This window comes from Toxoplasma gondii, chromosome XI (assembly GCF_000006565.2).
Source record: "Toxoplasma gondii ME49 chromosome XI, whole genome shotgun sequence".
Lineage (NCBI taxonomy): Eukaryota > Apicomplexa > Conoidasida > Eucoccidiorida > Sarcocystidae > Toxoplasma > Toxoplasma gondii.
In genome coordinates, this window is record NC_031479.1 from 1,228,132 (window position 1) to 1,252,339 (window position 24,208).

Here is a 24,208-nt window from a genome sequence, read left to right on the forward strand (position 1 = left end):
CCATCCATTCGTGTGTTTCCATTCTTTGGTTCAAACCCGTAGCATTGAGAGTGCTTCCTGTTGTTCACAAAGGAAGGCTGGGTATCGTAACCATGATTCGCATATAAATTGACGAAGCTGTGCGTCGATATATCTGCGATGAACATCTGGGCGCTCGAGAAAGCAGGATATAAACGGGACTGCAAGCGCGCGGGGGGTAGAAGTTCACACATGACCAACAAACTCTGGTCATTTCTCACCATTTTAGGAAGGAAACTTCAGAGTTGCGAAATTAACCGCCGACGTTGAGAAACGCTCACCGTGGAAGCAACCTCTTCGTGTCGTTTCGTTAAACAGAAAGGCGTCTATGTTTTACACGTTATGTGGCGTCCCCAAAACGCTTTGTCGTTTACTTAGTTAAAAGAGATCTAGCGTCGGCACGCCATAACTTGCCGAGTGAAAGTCTCCAAGGGACCTGCAAACGGGTGCAACCTACTTTCATGCAGTGGAATGTCCGTATGCACGCGTTTACGCAAACAAAAACCTACACGTGTGCGCATGTCTGTCTTTATATCCTATTGCTCGTACATTTCCACGCTGGCCCGCAGGTACGTCGTTGCAAGAGGGAAGTGTAACTGAGGGGTAAAAACGGAACCGCTTTTTAGATCCAAGGTAGAAGTGTTCCACCAGGGACGTAACCAAACTTCAACCGAAACGCGTGCACAGCACGTCCTGTCTACGATTCTGATCATCCCAAAGTGTCTGCTTACGACAGGCAAAAAAAACGAATGCTTAACAGAGAGCGTATGCCACTATCTCTTTCGCCGTCTTTCGAAACATCAACTGCGGAGATTTCGAGGTCGATAAACGTCCCGGGGTTGACTCGAGATTTGATTTTCTCGTTGCTATTTGTGTGAAAGGTTCCGGAGGCCGTGTTCGTTTCTGCCGCTTCTGCTTCAGAGTCCCGACAGGAAACTGGTGAAAAGATGAGCTGGATCCCTCTGCTCAGCGCGAGCTTTTTAGAGCTCCTTGCGTCGCACGCGTTGATTCGGTTGGCCGTGACCACATGCGTCCAAGGTTCCCTCTGTTACTTGACTTTCCTTGGAGCGACACAGACATCGCTTTGTCGAGTTCCTGGGTTTTACTCTCAGACTTTCGCGGCACTCGTGAGAGGAGCTGAAAGTTACCTTTTCGTTGAACAAGACATGGAGGAGGAAGAGAGGGAACGGACTCTAACGGAGACACGGGAGGAAGTTCGACAACTCCAGTGTCTCTGCCTCGTTCTTCTCCTCGCGTGTCTCGTTCTCTTTCAGGGACAAGGCGACGGGGATGAACGGTTTACCCAGTTTACTCCAGAGAGAAGTCCCTTTCTCGATTCACACGTGCAACGACAAAGTCTGCTCCGGCGGTTCCAGCATGCAGAACTTTGGTAGAGACGCCGAACTGGGCGTTTCCCCGTGCATGCGTTGACAAATGCGCGCGTACCAACAGGAGTGTGACCGCAGGGGTATTCAAATATAGACTTCCACACGTATAGTGCTCTCGTCTATGAAAGGGACTACCCTACTTAACTTACATGCAAACGTGGTTGCTCAAAAATATATGCATGTATAATATGAAATGGTTCTTATCTATCGATCTGTATATATATATATATATATATATTCATATATATATATATATATATATTCATATATATATATATATATATATATATATACCTTCATATATATATATATATATTTATATATATATATATATTTATATGTATGTGCGTCCGTATGTACGAGCTCATTTCTAGATGATGGTAGAGCTCATTCTTTGCCCACGGACGATCCAGCTTGATGGACTTTGCAGAGTGACAGGTGGAGGATTGACCTCCAAGTTTTGTGCTCATCAGGGAGAGAAACACTCCAAGTTAATCTCCGGGTGTCTCGGGCATCTCGTGCTGCTTTGTGCTTGTTTTTGAAAGCCGAGGAGGAACGCCTCGTTAGTGCCTTCTTCAAATCGGGTTCAAGGGACAAGGAGATTCCACATGTGGAAATCTCCTGCTTTTTGAGGTGGTACAGCCGGAAGACTCTATTTTTCGGTTGGAAAAAGATTGATTGGTTTTTCTCCGTGTTCTTGCAGAAGAACATTGACAGGTCCTCTTCATCGCTGCCACAGTTTTTTCTCCTGTGCAACAAGAAGAGACCCCACACCTCGTTGTTCCCTTGCCGCGGGCAAGACGCGAGGAAGTCTCTTGTCGATAGAAATCTGCCTTCTCTGTGCCTCGATTTGAGGTAGAACCTGAATTCACTTTTTGCCTCACATTGGGGGGGCGGGGGGGCGACGAGGCATAAGATTTAGCGACACCCGCTCTATTGCTTTGTGTCTGAAAGCAATCAGTGTGCCCTTCTACAAAAACAAGTGAAGGAGGGAAGCTTCCCCCTCCACTCAAGCTCCAAAAACTCCCATATTTCTCTCTGTTCCTTGGATTGATTTTCGTCCGAGTTTTTCCTTGCGGTGGAGGTACACAGCCACCTCGCTGCTCTCTGCGCGGTGTATAGCGGGGTCTTGTTTTGCCTCTTCTAAACAGGTGCTACTTCGTTCTTTGTCTGAGCCTCTTGTGGTCTCTTCGCGTCTCTCCCGTCTATGAAGAATTCCCTCTGTGGCCGGGTCTCAAACTCCACAGTGCTGCCGCGCCTCCTCTCGGAGGTGTGACACGAATGGACTTGTTCCCTAGCGTTTACTCGTCGAACGTCCGCAGCTGTACATCACTACACTGGCGCTCATACGTAGGGGCAGCGGCATGCGCAGCCAGAGAGGCTCCCTACAGAATGCCTATACACACTCCTAGCAAAAACGAAAAAACGTCCGTGCCTCCACTCCTCTATGTATCAATCAGTCTATGTATGTATCTATGCATACGCATATATATATATATATATATATATGTATATATATATATATATGGTCGCACGTGTGTGCACATGTCTCAACAAATCGGCATATGTAAGTATATAAAACTACAAGTCTTAGTGAATATGAAGATGCAAGTGTAGCCGCTACACCCGCGAAGGTAGAAGGATTACAGTCCGCGGACTTCGTAGTGTGACCATGAACTTCTTTTTACTGTCTTGATTAGTGGAACCCTGCATGCACCCATTTTGATATTGAACCATAGGAACTTAGCGTCCAAGAACAGCTCGACGGAAGACAGTTCGAGGTGGGCTTTGCCCCAACAAATCAGATGAAAAGTCCTTGAAAGTGTGTCTTGCATTAGCACGGTGTTGGTGTCTCGCGACAACCTCAGGAAGCCAGATAGAAGTGCAACAAGATGAAGACATTCCATACAAAACACACTGCTCGCATGCTTCGTCGGGTGCCTACACCCCCTGCATTCACACACACCCAATTGTGCAACATACATATCTATATATTTCTACGATGTATAGGTTTGGATATATATATATATATATATATATATGCATGCATGTGTACGGACCCGGATATACATTCTGTATGCAAACACCCTCATGTGCATGCACATATGTGCGTGTGTGCATCACGAATGCCAACGTCGAAGCGTCCAGATTTACACTTTCGCGCGACCCATTTGCGCTCACAGATGTACAGTTGAACGAAAACCTAATTGTCACAAAGGTTGCATCAGTGGGGAGCAACAGAGTTTTTTCAGGCAGTGCGCGCGCGAAGGAACAAACATTCTACCGCCACTAAAGAAACGCGGAGAGGAACCAGATCGGAGTCAGCGTGCTCTGATGGCTGCAGACGCGTTGAAATTGCAGAATACATTTTTAATTGCAAAATTCGGCAGGCCATCTTCACTGGCTAGATAGCGCGGCAGAGGCGGGGACAGTGTGCCGGGCGTCTCTCTGTCTTTCTCGGAGCTTGACGGAAGCTCTGGCGTTTCTTCGGAGTCAACAGCAATCGTCCGGGGGGGGCTAATCGCCCCCTTAACTGCAGCGGAAAAAGCACACAAGAGACACACCTTGTCTCGAAGTTTTTACATTTTAGTGGCTTAAAAGCGTTCAAGTCACCGTTTCCCCCGACTGTTCAGTGAATGAAGAAAAAGGCGTTTCTATCTCGCCGAGACCCTGCCCACCAGGCATGCTCAAGACTCCACTCCGTTCCTTCTTTCCACTTTTCTGTTCTTCCGCGCTTCTGGCCTCCCCCTGCCCTCTAGTTCTCGCTCTCAGATCCAGGTTCAGCGGCCGAAGCGCAAACCAGAGAGACACCACGCACTAAAGAAGGTGGAGAGATCTTTTCAGTATCGCGCCAACCTGCAGCAATGAGTTCGCGGCCCTGTTTGTCGCTTTTTTCTCTTTCGTTGACGTTGTGCTCGCCTACCTCGGCCGCCGGTGCCGACTTGTCCGTGGGCGTTGAATCCCCACCCCACAAGTTTTCCAGAGGCCATGAGGGCAAGGCAGTGCTTGCTGCCGCATGCAATTTTCTCGGCGCAGAAAATCGAGGATGGGCCAGGAAGGTCCCGAGAAGACGAGACAAGGAACGAAGACGGCGAGGTGACCGCGGAGGCCGAGCGCGGAAACTGCGTGCATGAACGAGGAGAAGCATGCAGTGGAAAAAGGAAACGGCCGAGAGAGAGGCGCGCACGGAAAGAAGGAAAAGGGAGAGAAGGTCCACGCAGAGAGCTGCGAGGAAGCGAGAGAAGAGAGCTACGACGATCGAGACAATGAGGCGCCAGGCTGGAGAGGACGAAGAACAGACAGGAAGGCACCAGACAAAGTGAACAGAAAAGAAAGATACGGTATTCTCCAGGAAGGAATGGCGACACAGGGAGATGCGAAACAGAAAAGAACCAGAGTCTTACCACGACGGGAGAGAGAACTTGTTGCTGCTGCTGGAGTGTGCGGCCGCACTGGCCGCGAGCCGTTTCTCCGCAACAAAAGAGGGCGTTTCGCTTCAGGAGTTCGTCGGCGAATCTACAGTTGAGTCAGCGATTGAGGTGCAACACAACACAAACAAGGAACCACGGAAACAGTCAATGAGAGGTTTCAATGGGGGAATCAAGATCTCTCGGCTGGTTCGCACCATTCCTCCAACTCCGAAACCAAGTCGAGACCGACGTTTCCATGTGACGTAAAACGAAGGAAGCAAAGTTACATCTCTCGGCCTCGTGACCTCGGCCTCTGTTCAAGGACAGCAACTCCTGCTGGTGTTGCCGAGGCGACCTGCGCTTGTCTTTTCTTTCACCTGCTTAGCGAGGTGCCAGTCTACCGCGTAAAGCCTTCATGGACTTCTCGCTCCTATCGGAAGCCAGGCGGGTGCGCATCTCAACCGCGCATGCAGTCGAGGAGCTGCTTCAGTCGCATGCGCCGTCGCAGTCTTGTCGACTACAGGCCTTCGGGGACTGTAAGGTTCCACCCGCGACGGAAGTTCAGAGAAGAAGCACGATTCGGGGAAGGAAGCTTACGGCTGATGCGCGTCTTGAAAAAGAAGAAGAGAGAAGTCATCCCCAGCAGCGACTGCAGTGACGGCGCACTGTTTGACTGCACAGAGAAGGCAGAGCGTCATGAAAAAACAGATGAGCCACGCGGCGTCTCTCTCTCCCCCCCTTGCGGTCGGAGCGGTCGGGCAAAAGTTTGAGCAGACAAGAGCAAGGGAAGAGAGAAAGAGAAAACACCGGAGAAGAACCAGGCACACAGACACACGCATATGTACCTGTGACAAGAGAGAGCGCGAGACGCACAAGAGAGGGAACAGGAGATAACGAGATAACGAGAGAAGAACAAGGCATGAAGGAGAGAGGGGAAACCAAAAAAGAAAAAAGGAGACGAAGGAAAACCGTCAGAGAAGAGGAAGCGGGAGAGGCAAAAGGAGACGTAGCGCGAAAATAAAAAAGAGAAAGAGTTCTATAGCTTACTTCCAGGGAAACCTGTCGGAGGGAGAACGGCGACAGGTTTGTGTTGAAGGTGACGATCTGCGTAAGTGTACGAAACAGCTCGAGGAATGGAAACTTTGTTTCCTGCAGAAGAAACAGAGGGGAAACCAGAGGGAGAACTGGAAACACACTCCAGCCACACCAGCGGGGCAAAAAATTCGACATTCTCGAAAACGCACATTTTCAAACTTCTTTTGAAGGGACATATGGCGTCATTCTCGTCTCGTCTTTACACTTTTCTTTCTCGTTTCGTCGTCTGCTTCGCACGAAAGAAAACATGCCTCTCGCCATCTTCCTCTTCGACTTTTGGTTTTCTTACCAGACGTCTGATGTGCATGCTCTGTCGACACTCACGCGCTCATGTACACTCCTCGACAATAACTATGGATTTAAGAGACTCAAGAACAGGACAAGCAGCACTGGACGTTCCTCTATTTCGCGCGTTCGCGCTCAGAAATCTCAACACCGCCTTCCAAACAGTCGGCATGACAGCAAGAAAAAAAGGTTCCCCCTTCCTCGTTTTTCTGCGCATGTCGCCTTTTTACTTGTCTTGGTAGATTTTGAATTCTGCAAAAGTCCACTGTTGTGAATTCGCTTCTCTGCGATGGCGACCCCTATCTGACGAGGCTCTCTGAGAGAGTTGCAGAACTCCAGAAGTGAAAAGGAGACAACTTATCTCGTGCGAAGCTACGAATGCCAAAAAGTGAGCTACAACCACAGACATCGCAGCTTCTAACGAGAAACTGCTAAAACAGCAGCTGCCCCTTCTACACCAGAATCGTTTCTTCTCACTAGAGGAGAAGCTAAGTGCATTAAAAAAGAGAAGACGACCTCTTGGAGTTTTTCCTCACCCTTCACTCGCTGCATCCACGTAGTGCCCGCTACGCCCTGCTGGTTCGACCGCGTGTCTCCGAGGCCTAGCTGGATTTTCGAGTCGTCCCCGAATCTGCAGAAAAACGCGAAACAGAATGAGATACAGATCCCGCGAACATTTCCTCTCCTTTACATACACGTACAGGTACAAATAACCACCTGTATATATAGATGTGTACGTACATACACACACATATATATATATACATGTATATATACATATATATATGGATGTCGAGATATGCATGCGTGTGATCGTGTGATCGGCGCGGTACAGTCTACGTCATCACATGGACTCGGTAGAGGAGAGCGACATCTACGCACACCGAGGTACCTAGGACTGTAGACCATGACATCCGAAATTGCCATAAGCATATGCATATATATATATATATATATATATACATATATATCGCTTGCTGTCGTTTTTACAGCAGTTTCCAGAAAGCATGTCTTCACGTATCTACCTCTTTACATATACATGTATGAACGCACGCCTATGACGACTTTGATGCATTCCCAGTCCCTGTACTTACATATATACGTGAGCATATTTGTACATATGCGTGCGTATATATGTGGGTGCCTTACGCGTAGACTTTGCCGTCTTTGGAGAGACAGATTGTGTGATGGAGGCCACAGGAGACGTCGACGATCTGAGGCTCGCGATTTCCATGTCCGTTCCAAATCCTGTCTGGGTCGGCATCCGAGAAGTCCACGCGGCGAGCGCTAACGCGCAGACTCGCCTCGTCGAACGGCCGCGGCTCCACGCCGCATTCGCCGAACAGATTCTCTCCGCAGCAGTCTGCAGGCGGAGGGAAAAAGCAGGTTTCAGTTCCGTTTCGATTCGCGTCTATATGGCGACGCGAAATGGACATTCGTGAGATATATATATATATATTCCCCTCCTCACTGTTCGCCCAGGAAGGTCGAAGGCTTCAGAGACGCCCCAGACGAGGGTGAAACAAAGGATGCACAACCGAGAGGAGGAGCACACATCGCGAAGAGAGAGATTGTCGGTGGTCGTGGACCAGTTGTTCACAAGAGAGCAGAACGAGAAAAAACCTTCATGGCCGGCAAAAACGCGTCCGTCACGATGTCAGCTCTTTGACGAAGACGCAGCCTCTGCACAACTCGTTCGGCTTCTCTGTCACCACCACCGTCCTAATAATCCTTTTCGCTCGGCGTCCTCGCATTTCCAGCGAGACAAAGCGCTTCGCCTTCAGAGTCCTTTCACACCGTCCCCCCCCCCCCCCCCCAGGCTTGCCGATTTGCATTCGCGCCGTTCTCTTCGCCTCCTTACAGAGCTCGCCGCGACGCGTGACGAAGGCTGCATGCGTGCCGCCGACATTCATCTTCACCACACAGTCGGCCCAGCCTGTGAGCGTTCCAAGGGCGCGAAGCGCTCTTCTCGCCCAACGCGTTGCGAGGCCAGCTGCCGCGGCCTCACAAGCCTCTGCACCTTCGCGGTCAGGCGGTAGGCCGCTCAGGAGACGCACACCGCAGGCCACAGACAGCGTTCCGTCGGCAGTTTTCGTAACACACAAACCGCGCTCGGTGCCCGAGGAAGAGGAAGAGGAAGAAGAGGAAGAAGAGGGAGAAGAGGGAGAAGACGCAGAAGACGCAGACTGGACAAGGCGAGCAAAGAGGTCGTGCGGCTTGTCGAGGACAAAGACTCGGCCGTCAGAGGAAAGAAGAAACAGTTCTGCGGCTGAGCACTGGGCGTCGACGACCTTGAAGGACAGATCGAGGTAGAAAGGCGAGACAAAGTCTAAGGAAGAAGACAGAGATGGAGACAGAAATCCGACAGGAGTAACGCGACATAGAAATAGAAATACACACACGGACCTAGAGACCTTTACATGCGTGTATACATCCATGTACATATCTCTGTACATATCTCTGTACATATCTCTGTATATATCTCTGTATATATCTCTGTACATATCTCTGTATATATCTCTGTATATATATATGCATATATTGTCTGTATATATATATATATATGCATATATTGATTTGTCAAACAGATGAAGGTGGTGCTGTTCACAGAGAGCCGGAGAGGGAGGAGAGGCAGCCAAGTAACTGGGGGACCCAGAAACGGAAGCAGAGACGTCAGAACGGGGCAGCAACACCTGGGATAGCCTACGAGCAACAGCTGCGAAGACACCCAAAAGAAATAACGCAAGCCAGGATACGAGGCAGGAAAGATGCGCGCGACGGAGAGACGGCGAATCCACAGGCAGAGCCTCTACAGAAAAACACCCCGAAACAAGAAACGTCGACATCGGGGACGAAGAAGATGCAGTGCGCCAGGAGGACTAAAGAGAGCGAGACGCTCGAGAAACAAAAGAAATGGAATCTTAAGGAAAGGCATCGACGGAGGGAGAATCGCAAGGAAGAGACACAGAAAAGGGCAGTCTACGAAAGACAGTGGAGAAAGACCTACGCAGCGTCGACTCCGCGGATCCGGCGTCCCCGCTGTCTCCTTCCTGCGCTTCCGGTTTCTGCGAGAAACTCCCCCAGAGAGCCGCCTGATTTTTCTCGTTCACTGCGACACCGAAGTCGGGACCGAAGGAAATCTGTCGCCAGGGTGCTCGCGCAGCAGCTTGGTCTGTACAAGACGGAATGCATTTGACAGAACTGCACTGAAGTTCACTGAAGTTTGGGAGTGTCATGCATCACGTTCTACTTAAGTTTACGGAGACCTGCTCTTGCCTGGCTCGCGCGCCGACCAAGACAGCAGAAACGTGGATCTCGAGACTTTGAAACATGCCGCTTTTGCTGCTGCCAAGTCCGACCGGAAACCAGGAGAGACGCGGATACACGCGTTTCGCAGAGAGCAAACGGAGCTGAGAAGCGTCTCAGCAGTGCAGAAACCCAGACGTTCCTGTCTCGCTTGGAAGGCATTACCCTCCACACCGGCAAGCACTCCAGAAGTTTGGTGAAGGCGGACGGCGTCCACGGAAGTCACGCGTTCTCGCCGTCGCCGATGTCGCTGCTTTACGAATGTGCAGTGTGAGGACTCTTTCGAGCAGGGCATGAAGTCATCCCGAAAGAGTGAAAGGCGAGATTTCGCACTGGACACAAGGTAGCCAGTGGGGGAGGGAAGGGGGAAGGTAGGAATTCGGCTCATGGGCCAAAGACCTTCAGCGTCCTTTCCAGAGTTCTTGCCCGCGTCTCCACCTTTCCGTGAAGACATCCTCACCCGGCAACGCAGTCTACATGCGTACATGCGTACACCCTTCACCCTCTTGCCCACGAACAAAGGACGGCTGGACGCAGGAGCCTTCGCAAGCGACTAGCCTCCACACAGGCAAAAGGGAAGACGACTGGCGATGGTTCTACGTTGCAAAGCTGATGCGTCCAGTGCAGACGAACCGCATGCGCAGAACATGTTATTCTGTTCTAGTTGCTCTGGCAGAAAACCTCGAGAAGTTACGTGGACAGTCCTCTGGCGTCGACTTCAGAATGCTGTACACTCTCTGTCGCAGCTTCGACGAAGGCAGGTTCGAGACTGGGAACGACGCGAAATCTGTCGTCTATGCAGGGACTCGCCATCACAGAGAGCTGGATTGTCTGCATTCCGACTTCTCGCCACTGTGGGGGATCAACCGCGATCCCTCGCGACTCACATGCTCCGTTCAGGACTTTGAGAGCGAAACGTCGAGGAGCGTTTCCAGCAAGAGGTGCAGTGCATGCGCATCGAGTCGAGGCTCTCTAGCATCACGAAGAGTCATCGAGAATCGAAACATCAGACTCACCTGCGAACCATGCAATCTCTGTAGGAGTCGCGATGTCGCTCGAAGCCCCCCCAGGCAGCGCTTTGCGATCTCCCCACATGAGGATTTGCTGCGTCTTCTGTGTCCTGCCAGTCTCGGCGTCGCCTGCTTGAAGGCCGGCGCACCGCGCGAGAGATCCGCCAGAAAACAACGACGTTGTCGCCGCTGAGGCATTCCGAGACTGCATGCGCCTCTCGAGTCGTGTCTCCATGGAGACGGAGGCGGCTCTGCAGAGAGGTGTATCTGTCCTGGCGCGGCTCGCTGGAGGAGGAGAAGGAGGAGCGTCCAGACCCTCTCCGCCTGCGCGCAAGACAGGACGACGAGGCTGCGACGCAGAAGAAGAGAGACGAGGAGAGGGAGCTGAGGACGAAGCAGGTCGAGACTGAGACAAGACGAAGAGAGCTGCAGCCGCCGCCAGTCCTGCAGGGAACAGCGAAGAAGACGTCCAAGACGTCCAGCAGAGTGGTGGAAAGACGAACGTCGAGCGGATGAGAAAGAGAGGAGAAAAGCAAGTCCTTGAAAAAGCGAGGTACGAGGGCAGACCGAAAAAACGCATTTGTGGCTACGAGGAGGCGGAGCAGAAAGAGAGAAGGAACTGAACTATAAGCAAAGAGGGAGGGGGACGTTGCGCGGCTGCATGAGCGAGGCAGAGAGGCAAAATGGTGAAAGCAACGCGCTGCGCTCTGGAGAGCGACGGAGGGTGAAAGAAAAATGGAATAGAAAGGCTCTGTAGACAAGTGCATCCACCAAGCAAGTACCAAGTCCCTGCTCGATTTCTGAGAACCTGTGACCGGGATGAAACAGGATGACGAGACAGTCGGATCTTGGACAAGGGGATACACGAGAAAAGCTGACGTCCTGTCTTGCCCAGAAGCAGTCTTAGCAATAAAGACGTCTGCAATCGTTTCAATCGTAAAGACATGCTCACAGGCAAACCCTCGACTCCACGAGGATGCAAGGTCGTCAGCTTACTGAACTACGTGGTACTCTCGCTCCGTTGCGATCGATCTCACTGACGTCTGCGTCGTTTTCTCGAGCTGTTAAAAGCGAACTAGCAGCTGCATGCAATTACCTGACCGAGGGATGCGCGGCAACGTTGCACGATGAAAAACTCTCCTCCAACTTCGATCTTTCGTCTCTTCCGACGAGCTCCAAAACGGAGCAGGGACCCCGCCTGTGCTCGCTGGGCGCCCGGGCGAGAAAGAGGACGCTGCACTCGGGTGTCTCTTCATCTTGCAGATTCGGCTTATACACGGAAAGAAATGTTTCCCCTCCTCCATCGGCCTTCAGCGCGCTGTGCTCTCTCCAAGACTTCGGCCCCTTTTCAGAGAGCGCCAGGAGAAAAGACAAAAGGGAGAAGAAGAGGAAGAGAGAAGAAGAGAAAGGGGGATGAAGAGGAAGAAAGAAGAAGAGAAAGAGAGAAGAGGAGGAAGAGAAAAAGAGAAAGAGAGGAGAAGAGAGAGAAAAGAAGAGAAAGAGAGGAGAAAAGAAAGAAAAGAAGAGAAAGAGAAGAAGAGGAAGAGAGAAGAAGACTGGAAGAACGAGGAACGAAAGGTTGAAAGGAAGGGAAGGTGCACAGTGGAAGGGGGTGAACGCCAAACAGGGATCAAGGAAAGAAAGTGAGAAGAAGCATTAGCGCATAGACTTCCGAGAGAAGAGGAGCTGGAGAGGCGAGTCTCGGCGATCTCTCTTCGTTTCCTGAACTGCCTTATTCGTGAAGGCGAGGAAGAACTGTGGGAGGAGCTTCCCTTCGAGAGGGATCCACAGAGAGGAGAATGCGCGCAGAGAGCGAGAAAAGGAAGGCCAAGCGAGAAGTCAAGAAATCTCTTGGAGGACTCTCGAGAGAAGCGATCGACACAGCAGGCGCCGCGCTCTGCGGGATCTTTGGAAAAGACCAGAGCCACAGACAGAGGAAAGAAAAAAAAGAAAGCGAAACCGGAACAAAGTCTCCTGTGCAAGCTGGTGTGTGTTTCAGGTCGAACGAGGGTCTTCCTTCAAGAATCGTAATGGAAAAAGTTCACAGAGAAGGTGACACAACGAGATCGCATGCAAAGAAAAGGCAGCGCATGCAATGTCAAATCGTACCACGGAAGCCTCAAGAGGCGGCGAGAGAGCAGTCTTGCGTTTTCCAGATTCCTTCGCCAGTGTTCACTCTGCTTTCCCCTTCTTTGCTCAGCGTTTCTGTTTCTCTGCTCCTCTCCCAGCTGCTCCACCTCGGTGCCCATCCCCTGGAGGCCATAGCCTCCTGCCTGTGTGTACTGAGTTCTCCGTACATGCAGAGAGATTTGTGTGCTCCAGATGTTCGTCTGCGTTTCTTGATTCAGCTGAACAGGTCACTGGTTCCCCCAGTTTCCTTTCTCGTTCCTCCCTCACTCCTCTCCGGAGCCGTTCCGCCCTGCCTCTTCTCCCAGGGCATCCCCGAGCGAAGCTCTGCCGCAGTCGCAGGTCTCTCTGTCGACTTTTGTCTTCCGAGAAAGGGAGGAAGAGCAAGCCAGAAAGAGACATGGGAGGGGAAGACATACGCATGCGTCGACTTCCACGGTGGAGGACATCCGGTGATGCATGCAGACTCGTGAAATGACAAAAGAACGAACCGCAAAAGGAGAGAGGGGAGACCTGAACTCTTTTCCCCGGCGTTCTTGTTCCATTCCTTTCCGGTGTGACTGTGTTGAGAGAGAAAAAGACAAAAAAACGGAGAGCATCGAGGAACATGCGGGAGGCGAAGGCCCCTTGCGGTAAAATATACGCTTTTAAGTTTCTCTCTCATTACGGTGTTTTCTTTTTAACGAAACTCTCACAATGTTCTCGCGCAGCCAGATGCTTCGACAAGGGACGAGACAGTCCTCTTTTCTTTCTTCCTCGGCCTCTTTCCTCTCTCTTTCCTCTCGTTTCTCCAGTCCGGAGATGATCTTCGCTTCTCGTCTTTTCTCCTCTTCTTTCTCACCACGCCCTTTGTCGCCAGTCTCCTCGTCACTCCTCGCGCTTTCTTTTCTCTCTCCTTCCAGTTCTGTTCCTCTCTCATCGTCTTCTCTCTCTTCCTCTTCCGCTTCTTCGTCTTCCTCGTTCTCGCATGCAGAATCGGCGCGTGCATACTCCGAGACGGCGCGAGACCGCTCTCCACCCTGCGCGTTCGCGTCGCAAGGAGGAGGTTTTCCTACACTCGCCGCAGCCTTTCTCCGCAGATTCGCTTCCTCCTCGTCTCCCTCGCCGAGGAAGAAAGGCGAGTGTATCGTCGCAGACGAAGCCGACGAAGTCGCGGAGTCTTTGCTCTCTTCTGTCTCTTCTTCGCCATCGTCGCCTTCTTCTTCGGCCTGGCTGCTGGACACCGGCGAGATCGTTCCAGGCGCCTTTGCCTCTGTGAAGAAGGTCGGCGACTTTCCTCTCCTGCCCCTCTCGCTTCTTCTCTCTCGACTGAAAGAGAGGCGGCAGGAGCTTCTTCGAGACTGGCAGGTGCATGCAGTCCGACAGGCTGCGGTTCGAGAGCCGCTCGCTGAGGCGACGCGTGAGAACGACGGAGGCGCAGGTCCCCGCGCAGTCGAGGCCTTTGCGCGGGAGGAGGAGCGCATTCAGAGGAAAATCAAAATTCTGGAGCTCCTCGCTTGTGGGGGACTCGAAGAAAACGCGAGTTCACAGGGCGCGATCGGAGACGCGAAGCGCATTGCCTTCCTTGCGCATGCAGACGCCGTCAATCTGCTTCTTCTCCTTGCAGCCGAGGCAGAGACTCTTGCGAGGCCAGGCGAACGAGAGGAGACAGAGGGGAAAGAAGGCTCCAGCGCGGTTGGAGAAATCTCGAAGCAAGAGGAGCGGCAGTTGTGGCGACTGAAATGCGAAGGAAACGAAGAGAAGTGGAACCTGTGCATTTCCAGACTGAAGGAACTCGCTCTCGATCATGAAGTAGGTTCGAAGGGCCGTCGCCAAAAAACGGTTCTCACCAATCCTACGAGCATCTGAGCAGTCGTTTTCTAGCGCGGTGGAGGAGAGGGGAAGCAGTGCATGCATTTGTGGAAGCGAGAACATAAACGTTCTTCAACGTCGTAGGGTCCTGCGCTCCACAGATTCTCATCGTCGTGTGTACATCGCTCTTCGAGAGTTTCATGGGACGAGAAAAGAGGTGACGGATACATCCAGTTGAATGCGACAGACATTTCGCTTGGACCAATTCGTGAACGTAACAGGCAACGCGAGGTCCGGAAGCACCTACTCTTGCAGGCCTCCTGAGAAACCAAGCCAAGGAAAGTCGAAGAGATGCACATCTCATAGGATACAACCTTTAGAAACAGCTCTAGTCATATACGCCGCAATACATATATAAATATATATACATACATATATATATAAATAGATGTATATATATAAATAGATGTATATATATATATATATATGCATATATATATATATATAAATAGATGTATATATATAAATAGATGTATATATATATATATATATGTATATATCTGTATATATATATATATATCTGTTCATGCTCATGTGCTTATTAGCTGTGGTGCTAAATCTTTTTCGGGCCTTCTCAGAAGGCGCGTTTTTTTCTACGACGAAAGATCGAGGATGGTGGACGAGTTGTTGTTTTTTTTAGAGAAGAAAAGAGGCGCCTCTGGGGTGGTGACATGGCAGAGTCTCATGGCTTTTCATGTCGCGTCTCGAGAGGTCTCGGTTTCGCTGAAGCATGCGTGACCTCCCCCCCTCCCCTCCCGTTACGCATGTCGCAACTCGCATTCGTGAGTTCAGGCGTTTCAGAATCGTGTACGCGACTCCGACTCGCGTCGCCGTCTCATCCAGAGCTGGATGGGAGGTTCAGCCTCCCATGGACTTGCTTCGCGGCTTCTCTTGTTTTCTGTCCAGGACTCGTTCCTCGTCTTCTACGCCATGTGCAGCACCAATCGATTCGACGCTGTCCTCCTGCCGGCTCTCCTCGAGAGACTCGAGGCATCCTTCTTTTCCTCCCAGGCCCTCTCGAAGCCTCTCTTCCACCCGGTCAGAACCGACGCGAATCGGCACACATTTCTCAGTTTCTTGTTCAGTGCCTCTTGCCCACTTTGGTGTGGTTTCTTCTATACCTTCATATAATATTTATACACATATACACATATATACATACACATATATATATATATACATATATATATATATATATATATATATATGTATATATATATATATATGTATATATGAATCTATATACAAAGATTGCTGTTGTGACTTTGTGTGCATCCCCAGACAGTTACATGCCATTATAAACGCGAGAATGTGCGTACATGTAAGTATCTTTCGAGGGGCTCAGTATCGCTACCGCGAGCTACACAGAATTGCAGAAGCATATACATATACATATATATATATATATATATATATTATATGCATTTATTTATTTGAAAGGCCTTAGATGTCCGCTATGTTTGTCTCTACGCGGTTCCATGTGTACGTCGTCGACTCGACGAATACGGGGATGTTGCCCGGCGTGTGACTGAGAGCAAAGGGAGTCAGAAAACGTAGACTGGAGCGTCTGTCGCGACGACCTCAACCTGTATTTGCATGCATGCGTTGGCGTCCGCAAGAGGATCTTAGAGTTGGAAAGAACGCGAGAGTGTGTACAGAGATCTTCACTTACAGTTTTCCTTCAGTGTTTTTGTTTCTTTTCTCCCAGATTTTCGAAGTGTGGGATCCACCCTGCGAGAGCTTCGCGGCCCTGATTAACGTCCTTCCTCTTAGCGCGAAGGCGGTCGTTGTCACGGTAAACGAACCAACCAGCCTGCGACCTCTGCTCGATTCAGAAGAAAGAAGACAGCGGCGCAATGAGATTGAGAAAGTTCTTGGTGCTCTGTGACGTCGGCGTTTCGGAGATGCCTCAGAGGCAAACCTGCCTTCTTTCCTCCCATGTCTTCCCGCCATGGAGATGCCGTCTGGCAAATTCTCCTTTGTCGCCCTCCAACTCCGTCTCTCAGCTTCTCTCTTCTTTCTCGTTTCTTCGGCTTCTTACGTTCTTCACGTTGCTTTCATACATCCCCTTTCTTCATCTCTTCGTCCTCGCCTCTGTTTTCATCCCCACACTGTTCGCCTTTTCTTTGTGTATCCTCTCTTTCATCTTTCCTTCCTTTACCTCTTCTTTCTTCGTCTCACCGGTTCTCTCTCTCCGGCGACGCATGCGGCTGTGTTGCCTTGTTGTTTTTCACTCACCGCTCTCTCCATGCTTCTCCTCGAACTGTTTTCCTTGTTGTTGGGCCTTCTCCGGCACCAGGCGGACCGGCGCTCAGAGCGAGAGAGACGCGAAAACGAAGGGTGGCTGGCGCCTCCTGAAGCTCCTCCGCTTGTTCTCCCGAACTGGCAAACGATGCATCCTGTCGAGTAAGCTTTTGCCGGATTTCGTTGCTTCTGCGCCTCGCCTTGTTGCCCTCGATCCTCCTCTTGAACTTCAGCAATGCCAACGCAGCAGTGACGAAACGCATGCATCTCTTGGGTCTTCTCTCGACGGCACCGTTTTCATGCGTCACGCTGTACACACGCACCGGCACAACGCATTCGATGCGCTGAAAGTCGAATGCGAAATAACTGCCTAATGTTTTCGACTGTCGAAACGGAGGTTCAACTCAATCTTTCACTGGCGCATTGACGTCCATTGTGCCTCCACCTCAACACCTATCTCTCTGCATGTGCACACAGAAGTACAAATATATATATATATATACATACATATATATATGTATATCTGTTTATCTGTATATATATATATATATATATATATTTGGATCTGTAAATATGTAGGTAGTATATGCCTAGGTATATTACGTATATGCATATGTGTGAGTGATGTCATATGTTTTTGTACAGTTTGCTCGGGGTGGATCCTTCGTTGTCCACCTGTGTGTGTATGCGTTGGTTTAGACGCTTTTGTGGCGTGGAGGGAGACATAACGGAGCGTCTTTTGCAGTCTGAGACAGAAGACTGCGGTGTTTGACTTTTTCAGCATGGAGGCCTGGGAGAAGAAGCAGCGACGAGTAGTTCGCACGCGCCATGTGAAAGCGAAAATCATTCGCCAGGCTGATGGAAGGAAGCTTGCGGCAACCATGGCTCTCCATGGGCGCCAGGTATGATCGATCTCGACAGAGGACTGACTTCCTCGGCTTTTGCTGTCCTTGTCGGTTCTGGACTCCACGAAAATCTGTCCGTTTCTCTGTCGTGTCTTGGAATCCTTCGTGGATTCGCTGTTTCTTTCGGGACTGCATGTACTGGCCTCCCGGTCCTCCTCCCGCCTCGTATACTTACATGTATATATGTATATGTCTATATATGTATATGTGTATATGTATATATATGTATATGTGTATATATGTATATATATGTATATGTGTATATGTCTATATATGTATATGTGTATATGTCTATATATATGTATATGTGTATATGTCTATATATGTATATGTGTATATGTCTATATATATGTATATGTGTATATGTGTATATGTGTATTGGTATGTATCTAGCGAGAGGCGCGGAGAGGAGCCGTATCATGTAAATGCGTCTTTGGTTCGTGCCAGCCAATGGGGAGCGCTCGCTGCCTTGCTTGTGCTCGGTCCGGTCGTTGCCCCAAGGCCTTTCGAACTGCTCTCTGCCTGTTTCTCTCGCCTTCTGCTTGTCCACGCGAATGCGTTTCGCTCTTGGTGGAAACTTCTCCAGGCCATTCACCGCGACGCCGCCGTCAGCTCGCTGGTCTCGGTCGCGGCCATGTGTGCCTCGAATTCGCAAAGAGCCTTGCGAGGCGAGCTGCTGCCTGAGACGCTGAACCTGCTAGCTGCCGAGTACGCAAAACCTGCCTGAAGCTGCGGCTGAAAAACTGTTCCGCATGCATTTGCAAGAGCCAAACGCCCACCCAAAATGTTGCCCACTGAAGCAGAGAACATGTTGCTTCTCACTGCCGCGAGATCTGGCATCTGACGCGCCTCCCTTTTCCGTCACAGCCGCTTGCTTCACGATTCTTCTGAGACCCGGCAGGAAGTCGTCCATGCACAAACATCGCTAGCTTAACTTCGGTACTCTCCTTCGTCATACACACGCAGATATATATATATATATAGATATATATATCTATATATATATATATATATAGATATGTATATATATGTGAATGTGTACTGGCGTAAGTCTGCATTGCTACGTTCGCATGGACCTCCTGTAACTGCACTGGTGCCTTTACAGAAGGAACACTATCAGCAGACGACTGAGTTGCTCATTCAGTATTTCCTGTCTGGCTGGAGACTGAAACTGCTTTTCCTGTTATAGTGTCTTGCCGTTCTATCATTTCGAGTTTCCAGTTTCGATTCCTGAGCCTCCCTTGATGGTGCCTGTAGTCTCTCGTCTTCGTCGTCTCGTCCGTTATGTTCGAGAGCGTCTTCCTCTTCCTCTCTCTCTTTTTCTCCTTGCTGCTCTCCTTTGTGTTCGCCTTCGTTTTCTCTTTTTCACTCGCGCTCCGTTGCTCCTTCTGGACCGTTCCTTGTCCTTCGTCTTCGTTTGCTTGTCCTTCTTGGTGTTTGTCCTAATGTTCGTCTCTCTTGTTCTCCTTCTGTCCTGTTTCTCCGTGGTGTCCTCTCTGTGCTACTTCTCTGCAACCGTCGCAGTTTTTTTATGCGTTTTTGGTCCTCGGCAGACTCCTGGGTCGCTCCGCAGACGCGCTCAGCCCCCATCTCCTCAGCCTTTCGTTTCTGCTCTCACAGTCGTCCGTCTCCCTCACGGAACGCCTGTTTCTCCACCTCGAGGCAGTCCTGCGCGGCTGGCTCGAGGAAAATGGATTTGTCGAGAAGAAGCAAACCGAAAACGTGGATGGCGAGAGCAAAGAGCTCTGCACAGAGACGGCGAGCGAGAAGCGTCGGAAGGCCTCTGAGGAGCAGCTGCGCAATCTTCCACCAGGCCTCAACGTCTTCGGCCTTGTCCAGTCGGTTAGTGGAGGGGAGGACGAAGCGGGCAGAAAGACCTTCTGGTCGCTTCCCTGTTTCGCAGCTCCTCAGGTCTCCGTAGTTCCTTCTTCCTCTCATCTTTTGTGGCTTCTCCTGCACCTCTTCTTCTCTCTGCTGCCCTTTTTTTCTCCTCTCTGCTGCCCTTTTTTTCTCCTCTCGCCTCTCTTCTCCACTGCGTCGTTTGAGTGTCTGTCTTATTTCCTTGGGGTCCTTCTCGCTGTGCTGATCATTCAGAGTCCCTCTTCCTCTGATGCGCTCCTGGCGTCCGGGGAACGTTCGGAAACGTCGAAGAGCGCCGACACCGAGTCGGCACTCTGGGAGAGTCGCGTCCTCGCCGCGCTGCTGTCCAGCTTCCTGCGCGTGGACGACTACCGCCGTAAGACAAGGCGAAACGACGGACGTCCTAGAGAAAAGGAGGGAGAACAGGGGGAAGAAAGAAGCCAAGAGGAAAGAGGACAAGATGGCGACAGGGGTGTGAAAGGTGCAAATCAGGAGAGACGAAGTGGAAGGCATGAGAGAAAGAGAGAGAGAGAAAGAGACCCTGAGAGGATCGGAGTCACAAGGAGTCCCAAAAAAACACCCTGGCGGTGACTCCGCTGACCAGATGCATGCAGGCGTTTTGGTTATATGACTGTTGTACACCGCCCGTCGCACGGCTGTCGTCCTGCACTGGAAGAGGTCTTGAAGGAGTTCTTCTCTTTGTCCTGGCCACTGTATTCTCCTCCCGCGCCGTTCTTCGTCACCCGAGATTGCCTTCCTCTTCACGAGTATCCTCTTCTTTCACAGCTTTCGTCTTCTTTCTCGCTTCGCCTGTCTCTTCAGCCTCACTCGACTTCGTTCTTCTTCTCTCGGACGCTCTCCGGAACTCGCTCCGCCGGACGGCTGTTCTTTCCTCTGCGTCCGAGTCTTCCGCGCCGCTCGCCATTCACGAAAAAGATGTCTTGTCGCTGAAGGAGACTGGGGCTCTGCTCTCCAGTTTCGCGACGGTGAGGACAAGAAGGAACAGCAGAACGCGACGAACCTGCAAACGCATGCGCAAAGTCCCACAGACACGGAATACGAAACAAACGCGCCAAGTGCCTGACTCTCTGGAATCCATCCGTTTCCATGTTCCCTCACTCTCTCTCTCTGTATAATGATATAGATATACATAAAGATAGATATCAACAAATATATGGATTTTTGTATGGAGATCTCTCTCTCTCTCTGTCTACATATATATATAGTATGTGTATTTCCCCTTAAATGTATTAAAGGTTCAGGACATTATTACGAGTTAGATCCTGGCTCCGCAAGAACGCAAGAGATACTTTTTATTTAAAGTTACGATATTTAAATGTAAAGCAATTAGATAATTGAAAAAGTAACCGTTTTGATTTTATTAATTCAAAACACGAATAAATAAAATGTTGAGAATAGGGGATATCAGAGAAGTGAAAAGGTAAAATAAAATTTTAAATTATAGGGACAAAAAGGATGTTTTATATATATATATATATATATATATTTGTATGCCTTTTCTCTGTACCGTCTGTCTGTCTGCATGTTTATTGATGACGGTGTTGTCTGATCTACAAAAGGGATGTTTGTTTCAAAACGAATGATTTTGTGTTTTCAGTCAGGTTACGCAGTTCCTCCTTCTCTGATGGCTTGTCTTGTGGAGCACTTCCTCTATGACGTCGACCTCTTCCTCACATCTTCCCCTCTTTCTCCTTTTGCTTCGTCTCCATCTTCATCTTCTTCGTCGGCGGAGGAAGCTGAGCAGTTGTCGCAGAGCTTCTTCTGTTCATCGCGAGGCCGCGCGACGCCTGGAGACTGCGCGACGCTTCTTCACTCTCTCGCTTCTCCGTCGCCTCTCTCGAGCGAACGCCTCGCGGCGGCCGACAAGGCTGGAGAGCAGAAGACCGCGAACTTGGAGAAGCTGAGGTTCGAGGCAATGACGCAGGCCTGGCGCCTTGTCGCGCCTGTGCTCCATCTCCTGCAACCCCCATGCAAGTAAGGGCACGGTGACAAACAAGGTGGACGGACTGTCACCGCGCAGCAGGGGAGAGAAGAAGAACGAGCGAACGGGAGGGAGGAGAAAAAAACGAAGAAAGAGAAACAAATGAGCATGGAAGAGGAGACGAGAGGGAAGGGGAAAGCCTCAGGAAAAGACATGCGCACAGAAGAACGGATTCAAGTATGCTCAGGTGCCTGCGCAAGGCGCAACGGGAGCAACGGAGATCGCGGAGAGGACATCTGCATCCAAGCACACAGACCGCGCTTCGTCCTTGCTTTAGATTTTCACCGACGGGGAAGCGAAGGCTTGTGCATCTGTTACTCAATGTCACAGAAGCCACAAACACTCTGGAGGTTTTTATTTGGGAGAACATCGCGTCTCCTTGGGAGCCATCGAGCGTTTAAACTCGACAGGCGTTTCCCATTGACGATGCAATCGTGGTTTCAGCTGCTTCGTTCCGGGAACTTTGCCGATGCTGGGATGGATCTAGGATTTACAGTAGGAGTCTTTCCAACTGCAGAAAGGCCCTATCCGCAGCGCTACGGAGAGCCAGGATGCGTCCACGTACTGCCCGAAAGAGTCCGAAAACAACCAGATACGTAGGACGTTCACTGCGATCTTGAATGGCGTTTTCTTCCACATCCCAGTTCCACTGTGATGGAATTCAAACCCCCCACACAGTCTTTAAGGTTGGAAGCGTTTCCCCGTTTTCCGCGGCTCAAACTGTCGCTTTTTTCTCTTTCTCTGCGGTCCTCAGGCTGCTCATTTTAAACAGCTTGCAGACTGCGCATGCTCCGCCAGATGTATCGTCGACGGCTTTCTTCCAGTAAGGCGAGATTCCTGAAAGAGGCGAGGCACTTGTTTCTCGATCGGCTCGCTCATGCTCTCCGTGACCGCCCGTCTGCGGTGTCCGGCCATGCTCGTACTGTCTGCACACACCACAAGCCCCCATATCTCGGACTCCCGTTACAGGAGAGGTCACTGTCCGGATTTCGCTGCATGCGCTTGCCTTTCTAGGTAGCGCGCTCCTGCGAACAGTCCTGCAACTTAAAACAGGGATGCTCAGCGACGCGCTGCAGGACCTCGTTGCTGGAGGGGATCAGCGTTTCCAGGAGCAGACGGCTTCTCGCGACGGCAGACTTCAAACAGGAATTTTTCTAGGATCGTCAACTGGAGACCAGATAGCTGTGTTCAGCCGTTCACGATGATGACGCACAAGAATGAAGCACTGTTGCTGAGTCGCGTTCTGTATTTTTAGTCCTCTCCTCTGTAGGCAGTTTAGGTTCGACTGGATCTAAAGAGTAGCCTCAGTCTCGTAGGATACTCGCATCCACGACGTTGACTTCCGTTTCGAGCACTGGGGAAGGGGGCAGTGTCCAGCAGTCCCGTGAGGAACGCTGAGATCTCCCCTCAGTCGAGTTTTCTTCTGCAGTCTCTTGGCGCAGGGATAAAGTCCAAATACTCGTTTCTGTGTAGAAAAGCTGTTAGACCCGCGGCCCTTCCTCAGCATTGAAGATCCCGAGGTCCAGCGTAGACACACAGATAGACATGTTCATCCTTGTACGGTGAATTCCGACAGAACTTCCTTGCCTCCCCAGTTTTTTTGCGCGAAACAAAGCTCGAGTTTTCAAAGGCAACATAGTCAATGGAAGCCTTCGCTCAGCCACTGCGGCACTGTCAAAAAAACGCGCTTTGTTTACGCCGGGTCCTTCTCAGTTTGCCTACGACGCCCGAGAGTGCAGTCGACTATTGGCTGCTTGGCGGATTCTGCGTATCCGACGCATCGGTCGACCTGCTCTGTCTTGTTCAGTTCAAAACGGTCTCTCTAAAACTCTTCACCCTGCTTTGTCTGTCTGTTTCGCGCAGACGTAGCTTGGAAACGTTCCTTCGCGACAACCCTGACGTCGACTCTTCTCTCCTCGGCTCTCTCTTCGGCACGCAGGGGAGACAGTAGAAATCTGCGGCGCGGGAGAAGAGACCAACCAGTTCAACACTCCTGGTCGAGCAGGCCGTCCAGGTGCCTGTGGACGTCTGCGAAAACCGCCTTCTTCCTCAGGACAACGTACATGCATCACCACTTCGCTTGTCTCCATGAAATTATATATATATATATGTGTGTATGTATATCGAGCGAACTGAAGAGAGAAACAAGCTGCAAATTGTTTACATGGGGATGTGTGTGTTTCCTTGTTTTGGACACAGTTTCTACTTGAAGGCAGGTTTGTGGGCGGCTGTGTTTATCGTCTTGGGTGTGAGGAACGCTTCGCAAGAGTCCGAGAGTGGTGCCGGGGGCGCCGGGATTATCGCGGAGTCTCTGCGTGCATGCGGCAATCGCCGTCGATCTCTTTGGACCCTGAGGAGTCGTGATACCGGATTTGGGCGTCGTGGAAGCATCCAGAGAAACTCCTCAGTTGCTTCCTGACGCGAGCTTTCTCTCCACGTTTCAGAACTAAAGCATAAAAGGAGAACACTGAAACTCAAAGCGAATTCTCACCACGAGTGCAGGCAAGGAGGTTGACGAGCTTCCACTGCAGCAGCGCTATGCGAACGTGAAGAGAAACCTGTGCTGTACTTCGAATCTCGACCTGGCGAGTCGGGGAGCGCTTCCCCTCCCCTTCTTCGGGTGTTTGCTGGCGAAGGCTGAGCGCGGGCGGCACACGCGAACCGAAGAGAAGACCAATGAAGAAGCGACTGGTGCTCTCCTTTTATT

General features: G+C 50.7%; 2 protein-coding genes across 2 annotated transcripts; one reads left to right on the plus strand and one right to left on the minus strand.

Moving 5' to 3' along the window:
• Nucleotides 1-3,243: 3,243 nt before the first annotated feature.
• Nucleotides 3,244-12,372, minus strand: TGME49_310290 (regulator of chromosome condensation (RCC1) repeat-containing protein). The gene is made up of 11 exons (XM_018782622.1): nucleotides 11,609-12,372; nucleotides 10,519-10,956; nucleotides 9,204-9,368; nucleotides 8,058-8,525; nucleotides 7,346-7,559; nucleotides 6,733-6,827; nucleotides 5,864-5,965; nucleotides 5,414-5,489; nucleotides 4,811-4,922; nucleotides 4,330-4,528; nucleotides 3,244-3,939 (listed from the first exon to the last, which is right to left on the minus strand). The coding sequence occupies exons 1-11, from the start codon at nucleotides 11,814-11,816 to the stop codon at nucleotides 3,728-3,730; spliced, it is 2,289 nt and encodes a 762-aa protein (XP_018635571.1). The 5' UTR covers nucleotides 11,817-12,372; the 3' UTR covers nucleotides 3,244-3,727.
• A 312-nt stretch (nucleotides 12,373-12,684) lies between these two features.
• TGME49_310300 (hypothetical protein) lies at nucleotides 12,685-23,991 on the plus strand. Its single transcript, XM_002364235.2, has 12 exons — nucleotides 12,685-14,430; nucleotides 15,397-15,528; nucleotides 16,199-16,285; nucleotides 16,790-16,896; nucleotides 17,516-17,636; nucleotides 18,226-18,347; nucleotides 19,193-19,481; nucleotides 19,734-19,875; nucleotides 20,322-20,485; nucleotides 21,118-21,494; nucleotides 22,256-22,324; nucleotides 23,365-23,991. Exons 1-12 carry the CDS (start codon nucleotides 13,336-13,338, stop codon nucleotides 23,450-23,452), a joined length of 2,793 nt encoding a protein of 930 aa, XP_002364276.1. The 5' UTR covers nucleotides 12,685-13,335; the 3' UTR covers nucleotides 23,453-23,991.
• The last annotated feature ends 217 nt before the right edge of the window (nucleotides 23,992-24,208 follow it).

What these genes read in the sequence shown, in the direction of transcription:
- TGME49_310290 (XM_018782622.1), bottom strand. Translation starts at nt 11,816, where the DNA reads ATGGAGGAGGGGAAACATTTCTTTCCGTGTATAAGCCGAATCTGCAAG. An exon ending in GTGGATGCAGCGAGTGAAGG is followed by an intron (nt 5,966 to 6,732) that starts GTGAGGAAAAAC and finishes TTTCTTCTGCAG; the next exon opens with GAAACAAAGTTTCCATTCCT. An exon ending in TTTCAAGACGCGCATCAGCC is followed by an intron (nt 4,923 to 5,413) that starts GTAAGCTTCCTT and finishes ACTCAACTGTAG; the next exon opens with ATTCGCCGACGAACTCCTGA.
- TGME49_310300 (XM_002364235.2), top strand. Translation starts at nt 13,336, where the DNA reads ATGTTCTCGCGCAGCCAGATGCTTCGACAAGGGACGAGACAGTCCTCT. An exon ending in CTGAACCTGCTAGCTGCCGA is followed by an intron (nt 18,348 to 19,192) that starts GTACGCAAAACC and finishes GGTCCTCGGCAG; the next exon opens with ACTCCTGGGTCGCTCCGCAG. An exon ending in TCGTCGACGGCTTTCTTCCA is followed by an intron (nt 22,325 to 23,364) that starts GTAAGGCGAGAT and finishes TGTTTCGCGCAG; the next exon opens with ACGTAGCTTGGAAACGTTCC.